Source organism: Canis aureus, chromosome 20, assembly GCF_053574225.1.
Source record: "Canis aureus isolate CA01 chromosome 20, VMU_Caureus_v.1.0, whole genome shotgun sequence".
NCBI classification, from domain to species: Eukaryota; Metazoa; Chordata; class Mammalia; order Carnivora; family Canidae; genus Canis; species Canis aureus.
The window spans coordinates 41,902,937-41,925,692 of NC_135630.1; the positions used below are offsets into that span (position 1 = coordinate 41,902,937).

Sequence of the window (22,756 nt, forward strand, 5' to 3'; positions counted from 1 at the left end):
GGTATTTTTTATTTAACAGTATTTAAAGTTTTTATAGACTGGTTCGTTGTATTGTAGTTGTCATTCCTTTCACATATTCTTTCTGAAGCTCTTTTTCTAGACCCTTTGGCTAGATGTAATTGCTTATTTCAGAACCATAATTTACCCTGTGAAAGATGTTTTATTTTAAAAATCGAATCACCTTACTAATCTGGGAGAGGAAAAGTATTTTTGAAGCTATAAAAATAACTTGAGCACACATGCTTGATTATGATGAAGTCATAATGCTACTCTGAGTGCTGAATTTAACTGTCTTATTAGTTTACAGTAAATAGGGATATATTCTATCTGTATTGTTGAAATAAACATGATTTAGTTTAAAGGCTGTATTTTGACAGTATTTAAACTGATGAATCTTTTTTCTTTCTAGGACTTTTTACCTTAATTCTTGCTGCAGTGTTTCCAAGTAATAGTGGAGATAGATTTACTCTTTCTAAACTATTAGCTGTAATTTTAAGGTAAGAACATAGCATAATAGCTAGTTATTTCTGCTTAAAAATATGATGTTTAAAATTTTTTCTGGTAGTGACATAGGATAATATATATTATAGTATACTAAATAGGCAGAGAAAGATGATAAAAGTAGGTTTAAATGGACATCATGCTACTCAGCCTGTGTCACATCCTTAACTAGTTTTCTCAATGGTCTTGGGGGAGAGTAACTGGAGGGAAGGAACCCCAAGGCAGCTTTGGCTCCCATTCATAGGAGGACAGACAGTATAATACTATATATTGTACTGATTCTTATGTTTGATATAATGTGGCAACTTAACCCTCATTACCTTCCAAGTTCCTATTTCCTTTTCCTAAAACAAATTCCCTTTTTTGTTTCAGTTTTGGGTTTTACTTCTGTTTCTGGAAGTCAAACATGCAGTCTTCTCTGATTGACTCAGCCTCAAGTGATACTTCAGTTATTTTCTGTATAAATCAGTTGGCAACTTTGCATTACCGTATAACATCAGTATTGTCAATAACTGTATTTAAGTCTTTTATTTTTATGTAACTTTGTGTGTGTTTGTCTTGTCTTTTTCACGGTTTATAAACCTTTAAAGGCCAGAGCCTTTTTTTGATAGTTATTTGTGCCACCAACATTCTAGCCTAGGGCTTTGCTTACCAGCAGTACTCAAAAAAGATGTGTCGGTTTGATAAAGCTGTTGTTTTTACTGAAAAGAAAGCAGAATCAGAGAAGGTAATAGAATGATTTAATAGAGTAATGTTTAACTGTCAGATCTGGGTTTAAATCAGGGCTTTTGTTCTTTGTTTCTGTCAGGTCCCTTAAACTCTCTGAGAGTTTCTTAATGAGAAAATGATTATAATATCTACTTTCCAGCCTCGTTTTAACATTTGGTGGAAATGTATATAAAAAATGATTATCATGGGGACTGAGGTGTACTTGGCAAAAAGCTAAAAAGTCTCACTTCATCAATCGAGAGACAAAAAAAAGTGTAGCCTCCATGTAAACTACCTGGAATTTAATCCTGCTTCCATATTACTAGTTTTGCGATTTGGAGCAAGTTTCTTGTCAGTGTCACAGTTTCCTCACCTGTAAGTTGGGAATACTAGTAAGATTTGTCTCAAAGGATTCTTATGAGGATTAAATGAGTTAAAACTTCTAAACCGCTTGTAACAGTGTCTGGTGTATATTAAGTGCTCAATATATTTAGTCGTTGTGATTATTATTATCTAAATGGAATTAAAACTTCTAATTTCTAGTATGCTATGGGTGCTCAATAATTAACAAAAAATTATAATATTTGAGACATTTGAATACTTAACATAAGGACTAAATTTGAATGATGCTGTAATTCCATTAAGGGAAAAAAATTTTTTTTTTTTTTTTTTTAAGGGAAAAAATTTTTTTAAAAATATTCCTCTCCCATGCCACTTAGGTTTTTGGATCATTAGATGAAAGAATTAGACTGGCTTTAAAAAAAATTAGCACTATTTTATCTGCTTTAAAAGTATGTACAATTACAAGATGCATGGAAATAGAAAGATGATATAAGCTCTGTGAGAACAGGAACCAAATCTGTTTTGTTTGCTGCTGTAACATGGTACTTAGCTCAACAAATACAAATTAAAAACTTTTTTTTTCAATAAATAACAGTTGAATGAATGATCTCTGATTTCTCTACACTTTTAATTCAGTCTTTTTTCATCCATTAATTTAATTAATTTAATCATTTTAAATATTTAAGGAGAGTTTTTTGCTATTTTAGATTTTACCGGTAGGCAAGAGTTAGTGCTACTGCTAGTGTGGATATACTATATGTATATCTTCAAAAAAAAAAAAAAAGTTTGGAAGAGGACTGACAAGTTGGTTACTTCCTTAACTGAAAGGCAGTAGGTAGCATAGGAGGTAAGAATACTTACCTAGAAGCAGACTGGCTGAGTTCCAGTCCCAGCTAAGTGATTTTGGTCAAGTTACTTTGTATGTTTGTACATTAGTATAAAATGGTAATTTTATAAAATAGTAGTTTTATACTAAACAGTACCTTTTTATGAGGTAATTTGTACATTTTGAATTAAATGAATACAAGTATAGCACTTACACTGTCCTGTTAATATTGTTAGATATTATTAATTAAATCACTAAATTCTTTGACAGATATAGTTTTACCCTACTTTGAGAGTAGTCTACATCGCTTATAAATAATTTTTATCTTTATTATTAGCTCCTTTAAGGAATTTATTATTTGCTCATCAGTATTACTGTTATTCTCATAGCATTGGAGGTGTTGTGCTGGTAAACTTGTCAGGGTCTGAAAAATCTGCTGGAAGAGATACAATAGGTAAGTACTGTGACTCCACATTCTTTCTCTTAAGAGTATACAAGAAGATTTTGTACATGTCATTATTTGTGTCCTTGTGTGCATGTGTGTGCACACACACACGGTAGGCACTAAATGGGGCCTTTTTGAAACTTTTCCTTTGGAAATAATGTAAAAAATTTCAAAAATAGTTCACAGAATTCCCATGTAGCCTTCACTCAGATTCTCTGCTAGGTACATAACTGCAGTACAGTTATAAAAACCAGGAATTAACATTGATTATAATATATATATATATATATATATATATATATATATATATATTTTTTTTTTTTTTTTTTTTTTAGAGGAGAGGGAGGGAGCCTGAGGAGGGACAAGAGGGAGAGGGAAGGAGAGAATCTGAAGCAGGCTTCATGCCCAGTGCCAACCCTGATGTGGGCTCAGTCTTACAACTCTGACATCATGACCTGAGCCAAAATCAAGTGATCGTTTAACCAACTGAACCACCCTGTCGCCCCAACGTTGATGATAATTAAGTTATTTAGTCTGTATATCCTTTTCAAATCTCACCTTTTTTTCCTCTAATGTTCTTTTTCTACCCCAGTATCACTTGTTGCAGTTAGTTTTCATGTCTCTTTAGTTTCCTTTAATCTGGAACTGTCCCTCAGTCGTCGTCTTTTTTTTTTTTTTTTTTTTTTAAGATTTTTATTTATTTATTCATGATAGACATAGAGAGAGAGAGGCAGAGATACAGGCAGAGGGAGAAGCAAGCTCCATGCAAGGAGCCCGACATGGGACTCGATCCTGGGACTCCAGGATCGTGCCCTGCACCAAAGGCAGGCGCCAAACCGCCAAGCCACCCAGGGATCCCCCCTCAGTCTTCTTTTGTTTTTGTTTTTCTTTTTGGGTTTTTATATCCTTAACACTTTTAAGGGATACCGTTCCAGTTGTTTTGTGGAATGTTCCTCACTTTTGGTTTGTCTGGTACTTCCTTAACCATAAGGAACCATAAGTATGTTGTGTACTTTTGGTAAGAATGCCATGGAAGTGTATCAGTAGCACATTAGCACATTGTATTAGCACATTGTATTAGCACATTGTATCAGAAGGCACAAGATGTTGTTCCGTTACAAGTGACTAGTTAATTTTAAGATGGTGTCTGCCAGGTTGCTCCAGTGTAAAGTTACTAATTTTTTTGTTTGTAAGTAGTAAGCATCTTGTAGGGAGATACTTTGAGACTATGCAGATACCCTGTTTCTGTTAAACTTGCACCCACAAATTTTGTGATTCACTCATGCTTCTTGCCTGCAACATTTACTGCTATGGTGCATACACAGTTTTGATCTGTTGTTTAGATTAAACCAAAACAAAAATAATCAGAACCCAGTTTAATGACTTCCTTATGGATATTTTGTTTAAATATTTAAAGTTTGTTGAATGGAAAGGTGCTTTCTAAACTATCCCTGGTCACTGCCCAGTGAGCCAGCCATGCCTTGAACTATATCACTATATCATCTTCTCCTCTTTCTAAGAACAGCTTTGTATATGTAAAACAATACATGTATTTGTTGTGTATGTGTGAGATTTTTTTTGATAGGCTTTCTTTTTGCTTTTTAAAAAATGTTTTAAAATTAAAAGATAAGATTTCATAAAACACTGGACTTTTGGATAATTAAAGTATTAAGTGTGGTCACTTGGCAGACAGCACATTAATTTAACTGTTTTTAAAGGCTTACTTAAATGTTTTTGAGAGTGAGTTAACACATTAAGAGAATCAGTATTTATTATGCCTGTACTATAAAGCCTGTATTATATTAGATATTTTAGAACATTAAAAAGTATAAGTAATGTGTTTGCAGTTTTCAAGGGAGTTCTTGATTTTAATTATTATACGAGCTTTATAAAATGAAACCACTAGAGAATAAATAATACTGTGTTTAGGGACACCTGGGTGGTTCAGTGGTTGAGCGTCTGCCTTTGGCTCACGTTGTGATCCCAGGGTCTGGAGATCAAGTCCTGCATCGGGCTCCCTGCATGGAGCCTGCTTTTCCCTCTGCCTGTGTGTCTGCCTCTGTGTGTGTGTATCTCATGAATAAATAAAATCTTAAAAAAAAAATAATACTGCTGTGTTTAACCACGTAAGTATTAAATCAGTCTAAAATAGAAGACGAGGATGAAAATTTAGTGGAGGAGGTGGAGGATGCTTTGTGGCAGAGGGGGATGCTTTAACTGGGCCTTGAAGATGGTAGAAGAATATATATTAAAGATGATACGTGGCAGGAGAGACTTGGCTTAGAGATGGAAAGAAACCAGTGTCAGGTGTCAAATTGTTTATGTAGAGAAAAATAGGAAGTAGACTTCAAAATTAAAAAACAATGTGCTACTTATATGAGTTTTAATATTATAACATGCATGTTTGGCTAGATCATTGGCTGTTTTTGCATGTGTTTATTAACTCTTTAAACTTCTTCATAAAAAAAATAAATAAAAAATAAACTTCTTCGTAAAAAAAAATAAAAAATAAACTTCGTACTGGAGGAGAAGTAGGCTATACTTTATCTTTCCATATTTCTGAACTTCTTGAAATAGCATCTGACACATTGTTAGATTTTAAGTAAGTGTCTGTTAAATGAGTTAATGAACAAATACTTTAATTCATTATGTTGATTTTTACAGGTTCCATTTGGTCTCTCGTTGGAGCCATGCTCTATGCTGTCTATATTGTTATGATTAAGAGAAAAGTAGACAGGGAAGATAAGTTGGATATTCCAATGTTCTTTGGTAAGAATATGTTTACCTGTGAGGCTACTTTCTTTGAATGATTAACTTAGGGTTTTGTTTTTGGAAGGAATAAAGAAGCCTTTCTCTTCTCCATATGATTCTTTAAAACACATCATATTTTAACGATTATGAAGTCCAAAATCAGTGTTTTTCTCATATCTTGCCCTGCAAAATTGTGCGCCTGTGATGGGATGCTGGTTTCCTCGGTGTGAGGTAAAGAAAGAAATTCTTTCTAAAGCCTTTTTCACATTTATGTTTTCAGCTTGTGAATTCAGATATTTTCTTCATTGATATCACAGAATTATGCTGTTATAAGAATGTGAGAGTATACCTGTTGTATTACATATTTTGCTATTTTTGAATTGTTAGAAGCATAGGATTAGAGAAACTGCCCCCAAATGATAGCTTATAATACTATTTCTAGTGTATCTACTGTTCATTAAAACTCATGGGCCACTTAAAGGCTTTCCTTTTGCACTTTAAGATATAGACTCTTAGAATATTTTCAAATTACCCAGTTATAGTTTCTGGCATCAATTCTTAATTTTGATAAACAAAATGCCTAATATGATTTATAAGTTCTGTTTGCTAATATCAGCTCAGTAGCTCAGTAAAAACCTTGTACTCTGTCGGATATCTGTAGATGCCTTCCAAAAGATACTTGAGTATCAATAGATTAAAAAGCCTGGTGATGAAAGTTCAAATTACAGCTTATAGGGAATCAGGAGACCAGGAATATGGCGGTTATAATTTCATTTATTTCATACTCATCTGCAAAATGAGGAAATTGGACTAGATGAGTATAGCTTTCAAACTGATATGCAGAGGATCCTGGGAAGGGGAGGAGTAGGTGAAGTTGCATGCATGGTTCTGGTTCTTGGAGTCCTTTGCTACTTCAGCTGGCACAGCTCTGTTTTTTGGCCTTTTGCATTGTAATTGAATTTGTAAAAAGATTTTTCTGCTAAAAAAAAGTTGAATATCTTCACCTAAAGATTGACAGAAATAAAGCATTTGGAAAGCCTCAGACCAACTAACTGATCACTTGAGTTTAAGTATGGAATTCAATAAGTATACTTTAAATATGAAGTTAATTTTAGTGATGTTTTATTTTAGCATAGAAAATTCCACTTGGAATGAAATGAAATGCCAATATTTTTTGAGTGTGTGTGTGTGTGTGTGTGTAAGATTGGCAATTTTCAGGAAAATTTGTTCAATTTGCTCTTATTACAGTATACATAGACATGTAACTTGATTGGTTTTCCTCATATGTGATGTGATATATAGCACATTATTATTTTGACCTGGGCTTTGCAATAGGCAGGACTAGAAAAGAAGTTAAGATTGGGTTGTGGAGGGTTCTTTAGGCATAGGGGTGTGAGCAGAGGGTAACAGGGAACAGTGTCGATCTGTGTGATTGTGGTGGAGGTTCATTTTAGAACATAACAGGAGGATATATAGGCCAGATTCTGGGGGATCTAGAGAATAGATAGAAGCAATTGAGACCTTTGTTTTTAGGTCCAAAGGTTGTTAATTTATGTGGGATTCCATAGGCTTGATAGTTCAGGGACCCCAAACTAGATTGGATTTTTGGTAATGCCAAATTTTGGTGTTATAATTACAATAATTTTTTAATATTGTGTAGACTTTTCAGGTCATGAGTCTTTTCTGTATGTCATTTTATTTGTTTTTATTTTTATCACTAGATGTCTTAAATTGGGTATCCTAGAAGAAGCAGGATATGAGACCAGGATTTCTTATGGGTGCTTTATTGAGGGGGTGCTCTCTAGGAAAAACTGACAAGAGAGTAAGAAAAGAGGATAGGGAAGGGGAAAGAACCATGTGGTCTCACGTATAGTGAGGTTTGGCCCAGTTTGTGGCATGGCAGGGGGCAGGAGGTAGAGGCGGGGGAGAAGAAGTGGTTTATTTCTAGGTATTTCTCAGAGACCTTCTGGCCCTGAGCCATTAGGATTTCAGCCATGTGCATCCTTCATGGGTTAGTTGAGGGCTGCAGAGGATGTGGGCTCATCAGGTTGTGAACTTCATAGAAAGGGCAAGCTTGTTTACTCTCCAAGACAGCTCTTCTTCAGAAATGGTGGATGGCTGTGAGTCTTTAGCAGCAGATAGAGAGTGGGTGTTCCAGTCCTGTTAAGATTTAAGTAGGCATCCCAAATACTAGCTTATTATTTAGCAACAAATATAAAATATATTTTTACTGTAATGTAACTTGCTTTTAAGCAAGCTCTATAGTTAGCTAATGGATTTGTGATGTTCAACTGTATAGGAAGTGCACTAAAAATGACTATAAAATTGTAAATATTTTCCTTTATGGTGTTTGTATTCACACGTAGTAATATGTAAACTTACATTTCTATAATGATAGCAGCTTACCTTTACTAACTTTTTATCAGGTACTGTGCTATATTTAAAATGTTTCATCTAATTTTCCTAATAACCTAATTAAATATGATTTTATATTTATGGCTTAGGAGTGGCTTTTGCATCTTGCATAAGGTTTATACTTCTAGTGAATGGTGAAATGGGATTGGAACCCAGGGCAATCAGATTGCAGAGCACACGTTTTGAACTACTAAATGTTACAGCGTACTTTACAGGTAGTCAGTCTGCACTTAGTTAATATGCTGAGTCATTTGTGTGTGTATGTTACCTCACCAACTAGTTTATGAGTGCCTGGAAGGCAAGAACCAAGAATGTATCTGGTTTGGAAACTTCGTCCATTATTTCCAGCAATATCACAGATGCTTTAAACATAAATATAAGTTGAATCAGAGAGCAGACTACTTCCTCATAATTAATTTAGATTACATATCCATACACAGACATATTTCTTTTAAGTTTGAAGATACTGAATTATTAGTAGCTAAACCTAACAACCTTTCTTTTTGAATTAAGTAATTTATTCCTTAGTAGTTGCTCCATGCAGTATAAATAGTGGAACCTTGAAGACTCAGTGATTGCAAGTTGTCAGTATAGTTTTTTTCTGATGTTGAGCTGTCCATAGGTCTGACCAAAAGAAACAGAAGTTTCAGTTAAGGAAATCTTTTGGAGCCCTTTGTGTAAAATCTGTGTTTTCTAATTGTAGAGTTATAAGATTGAAGAATTTAAATAAATTTCAATTACTAACTGTTGTCTCTTTTATGCATATCTAGGTTTTGTAGGTCTGTTTAATCTGCTGCTCTTATGGCCAGGTTTCTTTTTACTTCATTATACTGGATTTGAGGACTTTGAGTTTCCCAATAAAGTAGTATTAATGTGCATTATCATTAATGGCCTTATTGGAACAGTTCTCTCAGAGTTCCTGTGGTTGTGGTATGTACTATTTATTATGCTATGATTTATTAGATATCAGTTCTTGGACTTTTGGATAGGTTAAGCATTTTTATTTCTTCTGTCTTCAGATGGCTCCTCCTGTGCACCTTTCCACCCCACACACTTCACACTTTTAATAAAGTAACTCCACTAGAGCAGGAACTTTGTGTTGTAACTTCTGTGCACTGATTGTATAGAATAATACCTTACATATAGAAGGAGCTCAATAAATATTTATTGAATAAATAATTTTAATGAATAGATGCGTATAAATTATCTAAATTTGTACAAGGGTTTTAAAAGAATGTTATATAAATGAAAGGTGTCCTCTATTGGAGGTTTATATTCTAAATATGAACAACGTGAGTTCTTAGTGAGAATCTAGGGAATTTTGCTAATTTAAGAGACTGGAATATTTGATTGTTCATAGAGTGTTTTTGTTTTGTTTATTCTTAAGACTTTTCATATAAGTGAGCTAGATATGTTACCCTAAACCCTGATTAATTTGAGATGTTACCATGCTTGAAAGGTTATATCAAATATGTTGATCCATAGATCAACAGATAGATAATGATCCGAAAATAGTTAGACGACAGTATCCTGTATGGAATTTAAGAAATCTTTCAAATACAGATTTTTTTTTTAAGATTTTATTTATTTATGATACACAGAGAGAGAGAGGCAGAGACACAGTCAAAGGGAGAAGCAGGCTCCATGCAGGGAGCCTGATGTGGGACTCGATCCCGGGTCTCCAGGATCACGCCCTGGGCTGAAGGCAGGTGCTAAACCGCTGAGCCACCCAGGGATCCCCTCAAATACAGATCTTAATACTTAGTCCTATTTCCATCTAATAGGAACTGAAAAACAACCTACAAATTGTACTTAAACTCCTAAATGGATTTTATGATATGCCAATTAGAACTGCTAACTAGTTTTCCTTTGCAAAACACTGTGACAAAAGTAGCCTTTCCATGAACATTTCCTTAATGCTCTGCCTGTACTTTTTCCCCTCCTTAATTAAGGAAATTTCTGTTTTCTTGATATTCTTCCACACTTACTCCCTTTCATGTGGTAAAGATTTACTTTATTTTGTAGTAATTTTTACTTAAATTCCTTTGCCTGATCTAACATTCTGATATTAGAATCTCTACATTTACTCATTCATTCTTCCATCTTTCATTACATGGATTTTAGGTATTCAGTTTTTTTAAGCAAAGAGTTACATACTTTATTTTCTATATTAATTATATCATATACTCTCATCCTATTGCTTCCTTACTAGTCTGGTATTTCTTTTTTTCTGTCATTTCTCTACTCTTGGTTCTGGACAGATAGAACTACTTACTGATTGTTTTTTGATTGAACTCAGTTGAATCATGAGGAATTGTTCATATTCAACCATTTTTGACTACAATTTAAATAATTACATACTCCTTGTATTTTAAAGATTTTTTTTTAATTTTTATTTACTTATGATAGGCACACAGTGAGAGAGAGAGAGGCAGAGACACAGGCAGAGGGAGAAGCAGACTCCATGCACCAGGAGCCCGACGTGGGATTCGATCCTGGTCTCCAGGATCACGCCCTGGGCCAAAGGCAGGCGCTAAACCAGTGAGCCACCCAGGGATCCCCGAGAGCTTTAGTTTTAATAAACATATACAGTAGAGTTTTCTTATGTTTTGCAGAATATAATGTAGGCTTTAGGGAATGATCAAGTAGGAGTTGTGACATGTAATCTATGTGAGCTTTTTTAGTTTGCTTCCTTGGAATACTTTACATTTAAATAAATAATAATATATATATATATATATTTTTTTTTTTTAATTTTTATTTGTTTATGAAAGTCACAGAGAGAGAGAGAGAGGCAGAGACACAGGCAGAGGGAGAAGCAGGCTCCATGCACCGGGAACCCGACGTGGGATTTGATCCCGGGTCTCCAGGACCGCGCCCTGGGCCAAAGGCAGGCGCCAAACCGCTGCGCCACCCAGGGATCCCCATTTAAATAAATAATAATATATTTTGCAACTTTTTATTTAACTTTTTTAGAATGAAAAAAATAATAATACATACAAAAGTCTACAAAGTATATGGAAGGGTGTACAGTGAAAAGGAAATCTTATCCCTCTTTCACTCTAAATCTCCCTTCATTTTTCCCAGAGATAACTACTATTAGCTTCTAAACCTTCTACAAAATTTTCTGTACAGGCAGAAGTATTAATCTCCTAATAACCCCCCTCTTTTTTCTTATTTTTAACACGCAAATGGAACATGCTATGGATATTGTTTTTTTTACATTGCCTTTTTTTTTTTTTTTTTTTTTACTGATTGTCTTGTAAATCTCTATATATCAGCACTTAGGTTCAATTCATTTTGTAAAGCCTGTGTAGCATTCCAATACATTATGTTTCTCAATCTATTATGTAACTAACATACTAGATAGAATATAATATGTTTTGCCTGTTCCTTATTGAGAGACACTTTAAGTTTCCAGTCTTTTGCTTTGTAAATAAAATAGCATTGAATATCCTCCTGTATCTCTTTGCATGTATATGTAAGCATTCTATAAGATGAATGCCTGTAAGTAGAAAAGACTGAGTCAGTCATATGGACTTCAGATTTTGGTAGAGAATTGCAGTATCATTTTCCACAGAGGGAGCACAATTTATATTCCCAACTGTGTATATGAGTATGTATTGTTGAATAGTTAAATTGGACACTCAGGGTACTATATTATGATAAAACTATGTTTATCCTTACCTAAGATGGTTTTTTCAGGACCTCAAGAAGGTTTATTTTTCAGATATACTTCAGTATTCAAGTGTTTAAGAGTACTAATGGTAATAGCTCAGTAGCAGTAAATCAGTCAGTAATGAAACAAACATATCCCTTAAATTCTGGGAGTTCTTGACAACAAAACAAGCATAAGAAGCATATCTCTGTATATTTCATATCTTTTTAAATCGTAAGAAAATGCATCATTTTATATCAGAAGTCATAATCAGCATGTATGATGGATGATTCCCTTTTTTGGGGTGGAGGAGCTGAGTTATTGTGTGTTTAGCTATAAATGGAACAGTAAACTTCAGCATACGTAATCAAGTGCTGAGTAGTAATAAACTACAGATTTTAAAGTGTGATTGTGAACTTTTTTTAAAGATGTGTACTTGACACTCATTGTTTATTACTAAAAAATGAGGTGCACTGTTAAGCCCATATACTATACCATTTGTATAGATGTTGAATGATAGCATCTAGTTCTCTGTCTCAGCATTTCCTAAAGTGTGTCCCTGAAATGATAATAGATGACAAAAGGATTCAACCATCAGCTAAATTGGGAAAAGCTGGTGTAAGTCAAATAGTTTTCTTTTTAATACTTCATCTCAGACTCTTTATTATTGTACTTTATATTATATAAATCTCTAAGAATATATGCCGCATTAAAAAAAATTTGACCTCCTGAACCGTCTTTTCACAGAGCAGACCTTATGTAGTAGGAACCACTAATGCTTGAGTTCCCCTTATTGCATTAATAAGAACTAATGGTACAGCCTCTGTTGAATATGTTGAGTGACACTTTATCAAGAGATAGGCTCTTTAATTGCAGGACAGCATTATTAATTCTAACATAGAATTTACTAGCCTAGAATTTCCATGAGTCTGTAATCCTAATTATATACAATATGGTTTTATCTTTTTTTTTTTTTCAATCTGCAATGTGGACTCAATATCATGACCCTGAGAACAAGGGTGTCATGCTCCACTACTGACAACCAGCCAGCCGCCCCTGTTTTCTTTTTATGCACCCAAATTAATTCTGTATAAATGGTTCATCTACTTGGTATAATGCTTCCCTTCATTTTTTTCCTTCAACTAAATAAAAGCATGCCTGGAGTGATATTTCAAAATTTGATACAAACATTGGTAGTTCAAGGTGAAAATAAAATGAAGAACTTAGGTTGTGGTTAGGACAATTGCTAGAAAAAAAGGAAAGCAACAAGGAAGTATCCTTAAAAAATACTCAGTTATTTTCAGTGCTAAGCCAAACCAAAAGAGCAACACAAATCTTAAAACTATTTTAGTTTTCATGAGGGTGAGATATTTTTGCTTTAGTGGCAGACTCACAGGTTGGCTTATCACTTTCTTAAAAGCCTTTGTTGTGAAATATCATCCTACAGTTTAATAAAGCTATTTCCTTTGTTAGCTAAGGATCATCACAAAACTATAAGAACTCTTTTGAGTTTTATAAAAAACGTTAATGAAATAGAAGCTATATATCTGAAGTTGAATAATATCTGTAAGCAAATCTTGAAAATAGCATAGAGCACTTAGAAAGTTTTATTTTTATATGTTTGGATTTTAAATACTTGAGGGTAAACTTTAGGAATTCTCCTTAATTGCTTTATTGTGTCTCAGTCTGTTTTAAGCTTTTGTCCTTGTGCCTAATCTCTCATGCCTATATTTTCTTTGGTTGTTTTACTTTTTTAATACGAAAATGTATATTTTCTTTTTTTCCTTTTTAGGGGCTGCTTTCTTACCTCATCGTTGATAGGCACACTTGCACTAAGCCTTACAATACCTCTATCCATAATAGCTGACATGTGTATGCAAAAGGTAAGGCAAACTCTTAAGACATTTTAGATGAATTTTTTTTTTTTTCAGAGAGCATGATTTAGGGGAGAGGGGCCAACAGAGAGGGAGAAAGAATCTCAAGCAGACTTGCCGCTGAGTGTGCAGCCCCACACGGGACTCAATCTCTAGGCCCTGAGATCATAACCTAAGCCAAAATCAAAAGTCAGATGTTTAACCCACTGAGTCAGGTTCTCATATTTTAAGATTGATTGATTAATTTAAAAGATTTCATTTATTTATTCATGAGAGACACAGAGAGAGATGCAAAGACACAGGCAGAGGGAGAAGCATGGAGCTCCCTGCATGGAGCCTGACGTGGGACTCAATCCCGGGACTCCAGGATCATGCCCTAGGCTGAAGGCGGCGCCAAACCACTGAGCTACCGGGGCTGCCCTAGATGAATTTTTTAAATGGAGATAATGAAAGTTAGGGCATGTAATTAAATTACAAGCATTGCAACCATGAATAATTTGATGCCTGCTCTGCCTCTCTAATTTGCTTTACTATTTAGAGATATAAAAAGTACCAAAGAAATGGATAGTCTTACATTTTTAGCTTTTTTTCCCCTTAATTTCTAAGTTAAGGACAGTATCTTTATATGTATGTAGTTCTCCAGTATTGGAGCTGATTATTCCACATGTTCATTGGTAAGTCAGTGGTATAGAATAGGGGATAGGATATATTTTATTATGTAAGTAGTGGTGTTTTAATTTTGTAAGATAATTCCAAAGAGTCCTTAATACCACAATACTGTTATAGATAGGAGCAGCACAGGAATAAGGTTTCTCAGCAAAAGCCCATTTCTGTCTGAACTTTGTAGGGAAGGTTTTCTGTCCCTCTTCTATGATGTCCTTGTCTGGATGCGGGATTTTTATGATAAATAGTGGCAGTGGTAATATAGCAGAACAGAGAACCCTTCTCCACATCTGAAGGATGGAGTTTCTTTAGTGCTTCTGTGTGTAACTGAAAGAGGCAAGCCATATGTACACTACTAAAGAGGCAAGCCATATGTACACTACTAAAAGATGTTGGGTAGTCATTTATCACTCAGCTCAAAGTTTACAAACTTTTTTTTTTTTTTTTTTTTTTTAGTTTTTTTGGCGTTCTTGTTTTTTGTTTTGAGAGTGAAAGAACAAGAACAGGGTAGGGCAGAGGGAGAGAGAATCTTAAACAGGCTCCACACCCAGTTGGAGCCTGACACAGGTCTTGATCTTGACATGGGACTACGGGGCTCAGTGACAGCCCTGAGATTATGACCTAAGCCAAAACCAAGAGTCTTAATTGACTGAGACAGCCAGGCTCCCCTCAACTCCCAAGTATTAAGTAACAGATTTGGGGGTGGGGTGTGGTTTGGTTGAATAAAATATGAAGAGGAAATGCTTGAAAGCCCAAAGGCTTATAATGTAGAGAAGTTATAATCCGATTTTTAAAGCTGTTTTTCTTTAGATCTTTGTGCAGTTCTTAGGATAAAGGCAAAGTACTCTCAGTGATATGTAATCTCTTTATTTAAAAAACCATTCTATGCTGATATTTACTTTGTTTCATGGCTCAGTAAATTCTTATTTATTTGTCATGGTTAAAAACAGAGAACTCCTTAATTGAGAATTATCTTACGTACCATACATTATTAAAGAGTATGAATATTATAAATGTACATAACACTAAAGTTATACATCATTAGATTCTTTAAAGATTTAACTAATATCTAGGTCCTTCTACATCTCAGGATCTTGAATATCAACCAAACTTGATCTTGTGAAACTGGGAAGTGCTGTTATTAGAGAATTTTGGTAGATTGCTGTGTAAATGAACTTTTCTGTACTGATATTTTGAAAACATCAGCTTTTACAGATTTGAAAAATAAAAATTTAAGGATTTATTTTAGGATTTTTTTTTAAAAACTGCCACAGGTCATCTAATTTTATTAAATAATTATGTAACTTCTTTATTTATTTATTTATTTTTATTTATTTATTTATGATAGTCATACAGAGAGAGAGAGAGAGGCAGAGACACAGGCAGAAGGAGAAGCAGGCTCCATGCACCGGGAGCCCGACGTGGGACTCGATCCCGGGTCTCCAGGATCGCGCCCTGGGCCAAAGGCAGGCGCCAAACCGCTGCGCCACCCAGGGATCCCTGTAACTTCTTTAATCAAATATTTTAAGATAGGGTGAAACACAAGAAAAGGGAAAATGAAAATAAATGATTGATTGATTAAAAAAACATAACTAGGGATCCCTGGGTGGCTCAGCGGTTTAGCCCCTGCCTTCAGTCTAGGGTGTGATCCTGGAGTCCCGGGATCGAGTCCCACATAGGGCTCCCTGCATGGAGCCTGCTTCTCCCTCTGCCTGTGTCTCTGCCTCTCTCTCCCACATCTCTGTGTTTCTCATGAATAAATAAACAAAATCTTAAAAAAAAATTAAAAAACATAACTAGTCTTTTCTTGATTGTCTTCACATCTAGAATTAGACAACCAGTTAAGTAGTTTGGGCCTTTGGTGGGTAGGAATCAAGGGTAGGAAGATACCTTCTGGGAAGAGTGGCAGGATGTGTTCCAGATGTGTAATAGAAACAGGAGAGGGACGCCTGGTTGGCTCAGTAGGTTAAGCAGCTACCTTCGGCTCAAGTCATGATTCCATTGTCCTGGGATCCAGCCCCCAACATGAATCGCTTCTCAGCAGGGAGTCTGCTTCTCCCCCTCCCTCTGCTCCTCATCCCCCAGCCCTTTTTGTGCGTACTTGTGCACATGCTCTCTCTCTCAAATAAATAGTAAAAGCTTAAAACAGAGGAGAAATCTACTTTCATGGTTTTTTTTTTAATTCTAATATAACTTCTGAAATTTTAGCATGTATCAGCATCTTTTATTGTGCTTAAAATAAATTAACCTATTTATAATTGGTATATAATAAGAACCTCTGATTATATTCAGATTTATATTCAGATATATTCAGGTTTTAGGTATTCTTTGTAATATAGACAATATTTAATTCATTTTGAAAAATTGTCTTCATACCTTGTTGGAAATCAAATTAGAAGTTTTTTATTATATAGCAACACATAAATAACTGCATTGTTAAAGGTGAACTTTGCTTTTAAAAGTCAGCTAGGAAAAAAAATAAAAAAATAAAAAAATAAAAGTCAGCTAGGGTTTTACCTACCTTTACAAAGTTTGCTTTTACTCAGCTATAAAATAGGGTTTTAGTTAATATTCATGAAACTATCCTTGTCAATCGTATGAACATTTTTTAAAAAAGATTTTATTAATTTATCATGAGAGACATAGAGAGAGAGGCGGAGACATAGGCAGAGAGAGCCTGATGTGGAACTCCATCCCGGGACACCGGGATCACAACCTGAGCCGAAGGCAGACGATCAACCACTAAGCCATCCAGGTGTCCCTATTTCTACATTTTTAAATCATTAGTCATAAGTTTTCATACTTTTTTCTGGTCTTGGGTCATTTAAATGCATCATGGCTTTCCTAGATTATAAATATTCTGGCAAATATTCCAAGAGTATGGTATACCAGTAATCTGATAACAGTGTGAAGGCTTTTTAGTTTCTTTTACTGACTGCTCTGTGTGTATATCATACAAGCAGGACCTGCATGTTAAAAGTTGTCAGTGATTATTCTTGTGTTATGCATTGTAAGTCCCTCATAAAAAATATTTTCATAAAACCCCTTTACTCTGACTAATGGTGATATGAAATGGAGTAGTATATGTTTCCCACCAGAGGGAGTCTTGCCTGTGATTATAAACCTCACTTTTTTTTTAAACACTTAAAAGGGCAAGCATAGTTTTTCTTTCCTATTTTAAAGATAGGAGTTACTTTCATCACTATTCGAAAGCACATCACACCAGTGGGTTGCAGTAAGTCAATCAGTGCAGCCTTCTTTGACAATTATTTTTGATCCTTTGTTGAATCTCAATGGTAAAGGTAAACTCATGAAAAGAAAGAATTTTTTTTTTTTTTTTACTTTATGGCATCTCATGATTTTTAATTTTCTTGACAACCCTGATAAATGATGGATTGATGATGTCTGAGGGGCTCTTTACCACTGAGGCTCTCTGCTTGCTACTTGTCTTCTCTGGTTCACATTTCTTAGTAAAAGTATTTCTATTTGTCATCTTTATTTTATTTAGCCATGATTTGCTTTTGAAATTTTTCATTTGTTACTACAGAAACAAACTAGTTTTAAACTACTACAGAATTATAATTTGTTGCAAATTATTAATAAAAGGTTTGTAAAAGTTGCACTTAGAGTTTATCTGTTTTTGATGCAGTCTTCAAGAAGGAACTGTAACATAGCACAACATATCACAGCATATTCTAAAATAACTTTTAAAATGTGAGTTTTTAAAAACTTGAAAGGAGGATTTACTTGAATCAGCAGTAATCACTAAAGAAAAAATGGACAAAATGATGTGGAAGACAAAATGTTTTATAATTCTGCTCCTGGATGTACTATGCCTAATAAATGAAGAGCATGCCTCCTGGCTTTCCTTTAGGCCCTTTTCTTTTTTTAACAGATTGATTGATTGATTATTTATTTATTTATGAGAGAGAGAGAGCATGCTCAAGGGGCAGAGGGAGAAGAAGAAGCCGACTTGCTGCTGAGCAGAGAGCCCAATGCAGGACCTTGATCCTAGGACCCTGAGGCCATAACCTGAGCAGAAGGCAGAGGCTTAATCGACCGAGCCCCTCAGGCACCTGGGCCCTTTTCCAAGTCATATTTTTGTTGGGAATTTAAGAAAGTGGAGTCATATGTTGTAGTTCTGAATCCTCATATTTGATAATAATGCACTTAATATACTGCCAGTGCTTAATATTATCTTCTTGGTGTTTTTAACTTAACCTATGTTTTCATAAATGGAAAACTTACATTAAAGGAGAAAATTGTCTCAATAATTGTGGGCTGTTTTTGTTTTTCTATCTTTTATTTTTAGGTGCAGTTTTCTTGGTTATTTTTTGCAGGCGCTATCCCTGTATTTTTTTCATTTTTTATTGCAACTCTCTTATGCCATTATAATAATTGGGATCCTGTGATGGTAGGAATCAGAAGAATATTTGCCTTTATATGCAGGAAACATCGAATTCAGAGGTAGGCTTGGTTCTAATATAAGTTTTAAAAAGTATATTCCTTGCAAAATAAACTGGAAATCATATGCTGGCCTAATTTTCATATGTGAGGAATTATTGAAATACTATAATTTATATATGTACTATAAAATTATGTATCTATGTACTGTAAAATTAAACTAAGTTGTTCAGACCCTTTGGGTGGTAAGACAGTTTCTTCACAACTACTTTAAAAAAATGTTTTGATGCACAGGTTAAACCAAAGTGCTTACTATTTTGTGATAATGAATTTAAATGTAGAAAACTTTCACTGGTATGAATAAAATTTATAATAAAATAATGATAATACTGCCTCAGATTCTTTCAGTTTCTTTCTTAAGAGGGAAAGATTTTTATGTTTACATCCTACTGAAAAAGAACTTGGGGCAAGTTTTTGGGAAGTCTTAATCTTAGTTCTGACCTCACAGATTCAGCCAATGAAATAGATAATTTTTAAGGATTCCTTTCAGTTCTAAAGCTGTCTTTAACTATTGTCTTAAAAAAAATTTTTTTTAAGGGTTCCAGAAGACAGTGAACAGTGTGAGAGTCTCATTCCTATGCACGGTGTTTCTCAGGAGGATGGAGCTAGTTAGCTGTTGTCTGTAGTCCAGGTTTGTATGTCAGCTAGTATTATTATTGAATAAGGCTCTTTATTCCTGTAATGCTCAAATACAGAATTGATTTTCCATAATTAGCTTTTTCAGAGGCAATATAGTCTAGAGGTATGGAACAAGCTCTGGAGTCAAACTGCCTGAGTTCCAACTCTAGCTTCTCCATGTACTAGCTGTGTGACTTTATGCAGCGTTCTTAACCTGTGTGTGCGTCAGTTTTCCTATCTGCGAAATGGGGTTACAGTAGTCTCTCTCTCTTAAGATTATTGTAAGTATTAAATACTTGGTAAATTTATATTGTGCAATTGAAGTGATCCCAAGTTTAACTCGTCATGCTGAGAATCATTTTACGTAATGATATACTTTAGAAAATTTTTTCCCTCTAGCATAGAAGTAAAAAATAAATGTATATTTTAAGATTTTTATTTATTTATTCATGAGAGACACAGAGAGAGAGGCAGAGACATAGGCAGAGGGAGAAGCAGGCTGCCTGAGGGGAGCCTGTGACTATGCTTTTCAACTTAATGTTTCAGGAATATTCCCCATTCTTGAAAAATTTTAAGAAATACTTTATATTTCTGACATGACAAATGAGTATATGATATTTTATCTTTCACTAAATGAATGTTTAAAATACATCTGACATATATATTTGGCATGTATTAAAGTGGTCATGTATTAGAATCAGAGGTTACAGTAAATTACTGAAATTTGAGAGATTCAGGTCCCTTTCTTCTGAGATAACTTTAGGTGGTTTATATTGAAATATTTCCTGATTGCAACTGGGCTTCCCTTCCTCACCTAGAACATTGAACAACTCCTCTCAACTCCTCACACTCAAATTAGTCTTTGAGGCTTAAATGTCATTGTCTTCATGGCAAACTCACCTCTAACCTAGGGCTAATTGTCTTCGTTTCATGTGTTTCTTTGGTAATTTTTTATTCTAGCTTTCATTGTTGTGATGATTTTACATGCACATAGTTGAGAGAGAATTCTACAAGATTTCTTGTTGTACAAAGCAGCTGTCACTGCCTGTCCTACTTTCGTTCTTTTTTTTTTTTTTTTTAATTTTTATTTATTTATGATAGTCACAGAGAGAGAGAGAGAGGCGCAGAGACACAGGCAGAGGGAGAAGCAGGCTCCATGCACCGGGAGCCCGATGCGGGACTCGATCCCGGGTCTCCAGGATCGTGCCCTGGGCCAAAGACAGGCGCCAAACCGCTGCGCCACCCAGGGATCCCCTCGTTCTTGTCCTACTCTAAGGAATCATTTTAAATTCGTAGTCAGTTGTTACTGATCTGTGTTCCCCACCCCCATGCCACACATAGTCTCTATAAGTACCCTGCTTCTACTTCTGTATCTTGATTTCTGAGTTTGAGGCATCATCGGTCAGTTTTTCCACTCTCATTGATAAGGATAGATTACTTTCAAGTTTCCCTCTTCTCTGTCCCCACCTCACTTGCCTGCCTTCCCACCTCCTCCTAATTCCAGTGTAGTTATTGCATAATTCTGGATAGATCTATAAGTAGTGCTAACGGTGTTATGACTATATAAATGTTACTTTTATCTAAATCCTGTTGGATGGTGCCTGGCATTTCCCCAGTCCAGAGACCCTCTATTTATCCTTCTTAGAGAATACACTTCACATCTTCTGGGATGGAGAAGAGACACTCGACCAGCTGGGAAAAGTAAAGCATCTGAACGTCTAACTGCTTTTTCTATAACCCATTCTAATTTTCCTGTTTTTAGTTGTTTCTTCACCCGTCCTTTGAGAGATATCTGGTTGGCTGTTGTATTCTTATGTGTCGTTTTTCTTTTTGTGTGATTTATTCCTTTAGAAAAATCCCTTTATTGTCCATTTACTGTGTTTTGGGGACAGAGTAGAACTAAATATGTTTACTTGCCATCTTCAAATTAAAAATACATATAGTTATTCTTTAAAGCTTTTTAGTACTGTAATTTATGCATGCTGTCCCCAGCATGCCATGCCTTATTCTCATATTCACACTCATACCATACCATCCCCACTTAGGCAAGGACTCTATGCTTTTGGAAGTGAGAGCTGGATAAAGGGGAAAAGTGAAGATGGACTGCAATAGCATGTAAAGAAAGGGTGTAGCAAGAGTCTTTGTCTCCATGGGGTAATGGTGGGGTATGCCATGAATGAAACTGTTACTGTGCGGTCTTTAAGCAGTGTTGTCTTTCAGCCTTTGACATTAGTATGAAACTCACTTCCATGGGTTCTTAGTACTTCTAGTTCCAGTATCCAGTTGTTAAGAATATAAACTGTATTTGATACATATTTCAATGTCGAGATTATTTGCTTTTGCAATACAAACTATAGATAATTAAAGCTATGATAGTTGTAAACTAATGCTGATTTTGTGTTTGTTTTTATTTTTAGCTTGATAATGGAACATTATGCAGCGAAGAGACAATCTCTGGCGTTTTTGTAGAAAATGTTTCAGTGCCTAGTCTGAAAAATAATGGTTTCAGTTCTTTGGAACTCTAAAATATATTTTCTTCATATCTGTTTTCTTCATTTCATAATGAAGTACTTTGCTACGTAGCCGTGTACATATCACTACAGTTATAGGAAGTTCCAATCCACAGTCCCTGTAATGACCAACCTGCCTTACACATCTCAAGGAATTCAGCTGATGAAATAATTTGAACTAATCAAGGAATAAAATTCTAATGTTCTGCAGACTATTTTCACATATTATTTGTTAAATGCTGGACTATATTATGAAAATGTTTTCAAGAAATCATTTAAATGTATAGATCAGTGTTTCTTAACAGATTAAATGATAAAATAAGCTACCTATAATAGGTACAGATTATATTTTTGAGTTTTGTAGAGTATTGCAAATTAATAATACAGAACAAGTGTTTAATTTTATGTAGGTGTGTCCATGTAAATTTAGTGGGACTTTAAAAAGAATATTTGAAAAGCATCTGTTTCACTTACACTACATAAATTGTATTATCCTTTCATAGCATTAGGTGCCTTGTATTTTAAATCTGTGACACACTATGACAAATTTTTAAAGGGGAAGTATTATGTAAAATGAAGAATTATGTATTTCTAAAGACTGTATTGCTGTAAATTTAATTGATAAAGCTCTGCTTAATTTAGAGTTTGAAGAACTATTCTCTCTTCAATTAAGACATTTTCATAATGGAATGATTTAAATTGAAGTGATAAAGAGTATTATTAAAATAAAATGTTTATATATATATGTATTTGTGTATGATACATCTATTAATTGGTTTCCATTATTTTTTCATACATAAATGTGCCAAATTACTCTAGAACTGGATGCCTCTAGTTTTCCTAAATAAATGTTTAATGGCTAAAATACCAAAGAAAGCAAAAAAATTCTACTTTAAGATTTTCATTTAAATTTTTTCTCTACCTAGCTTAAATTAAATATAAAATACTTTTTTTTTTAAGATTTTATTTATTTATTCATGA

The 22,756-nt window shown here is 34.5% G+C and overlaps 1 protein-coding gene across 5 annotated transcripts in view; it reads left to right on the top strand.

The window, feature by feature from the left end:
• SLC35F5 (solute carrier family 35 member F5) overlaps nt 1-22,524 on the top strand; it is a 39,240-nt gene extending 16,716 nt beyond the window's left edge. For 3 of the 5 annotated variants that reach the window (XM_077861460.1, XM_077861458.1, XM_077861459.1), the window contains 8 exons: nt 410-497; nt 2,767-2,831; nt 5,487-5,591; nt 8,759-8,918; nt 13,439-13,529; nt 18,496-18,650; nt 19,185-19,278; nt 21,683-22,524. In XM_077861460.1, coding sequence (XP_077717586.1) covers nt 410-497; nt 2,767-2,831; nt 5,487-5,591; nt 8,759-8,918; nt 13,439-13,529; nt 18,496-18,650; nt 19,185-19,260 — 740 coding nt within the window. In that variant the 3' untranslated portion in view covers nt 19,261-19,278; nt 21,683-22,524. Of the gene's footprint in view, nt 1-409; nt 498-873; nt 1,098-2,766; nt 2,832-5,486; nt 5,592-8,758; nt 8,919-13,438; nt 13,530-18,495; nt 18,651-19,184; nt 19,279-21,682 lie in introns of those variants that run through there. The other 2 variants (XR_013359197.1, XM_077861461.1) reach the window with 2 other exon arrangements.
• The last annotated feature ends 232 nt before the right edge of the window (nt 22,525-22,756 follow it).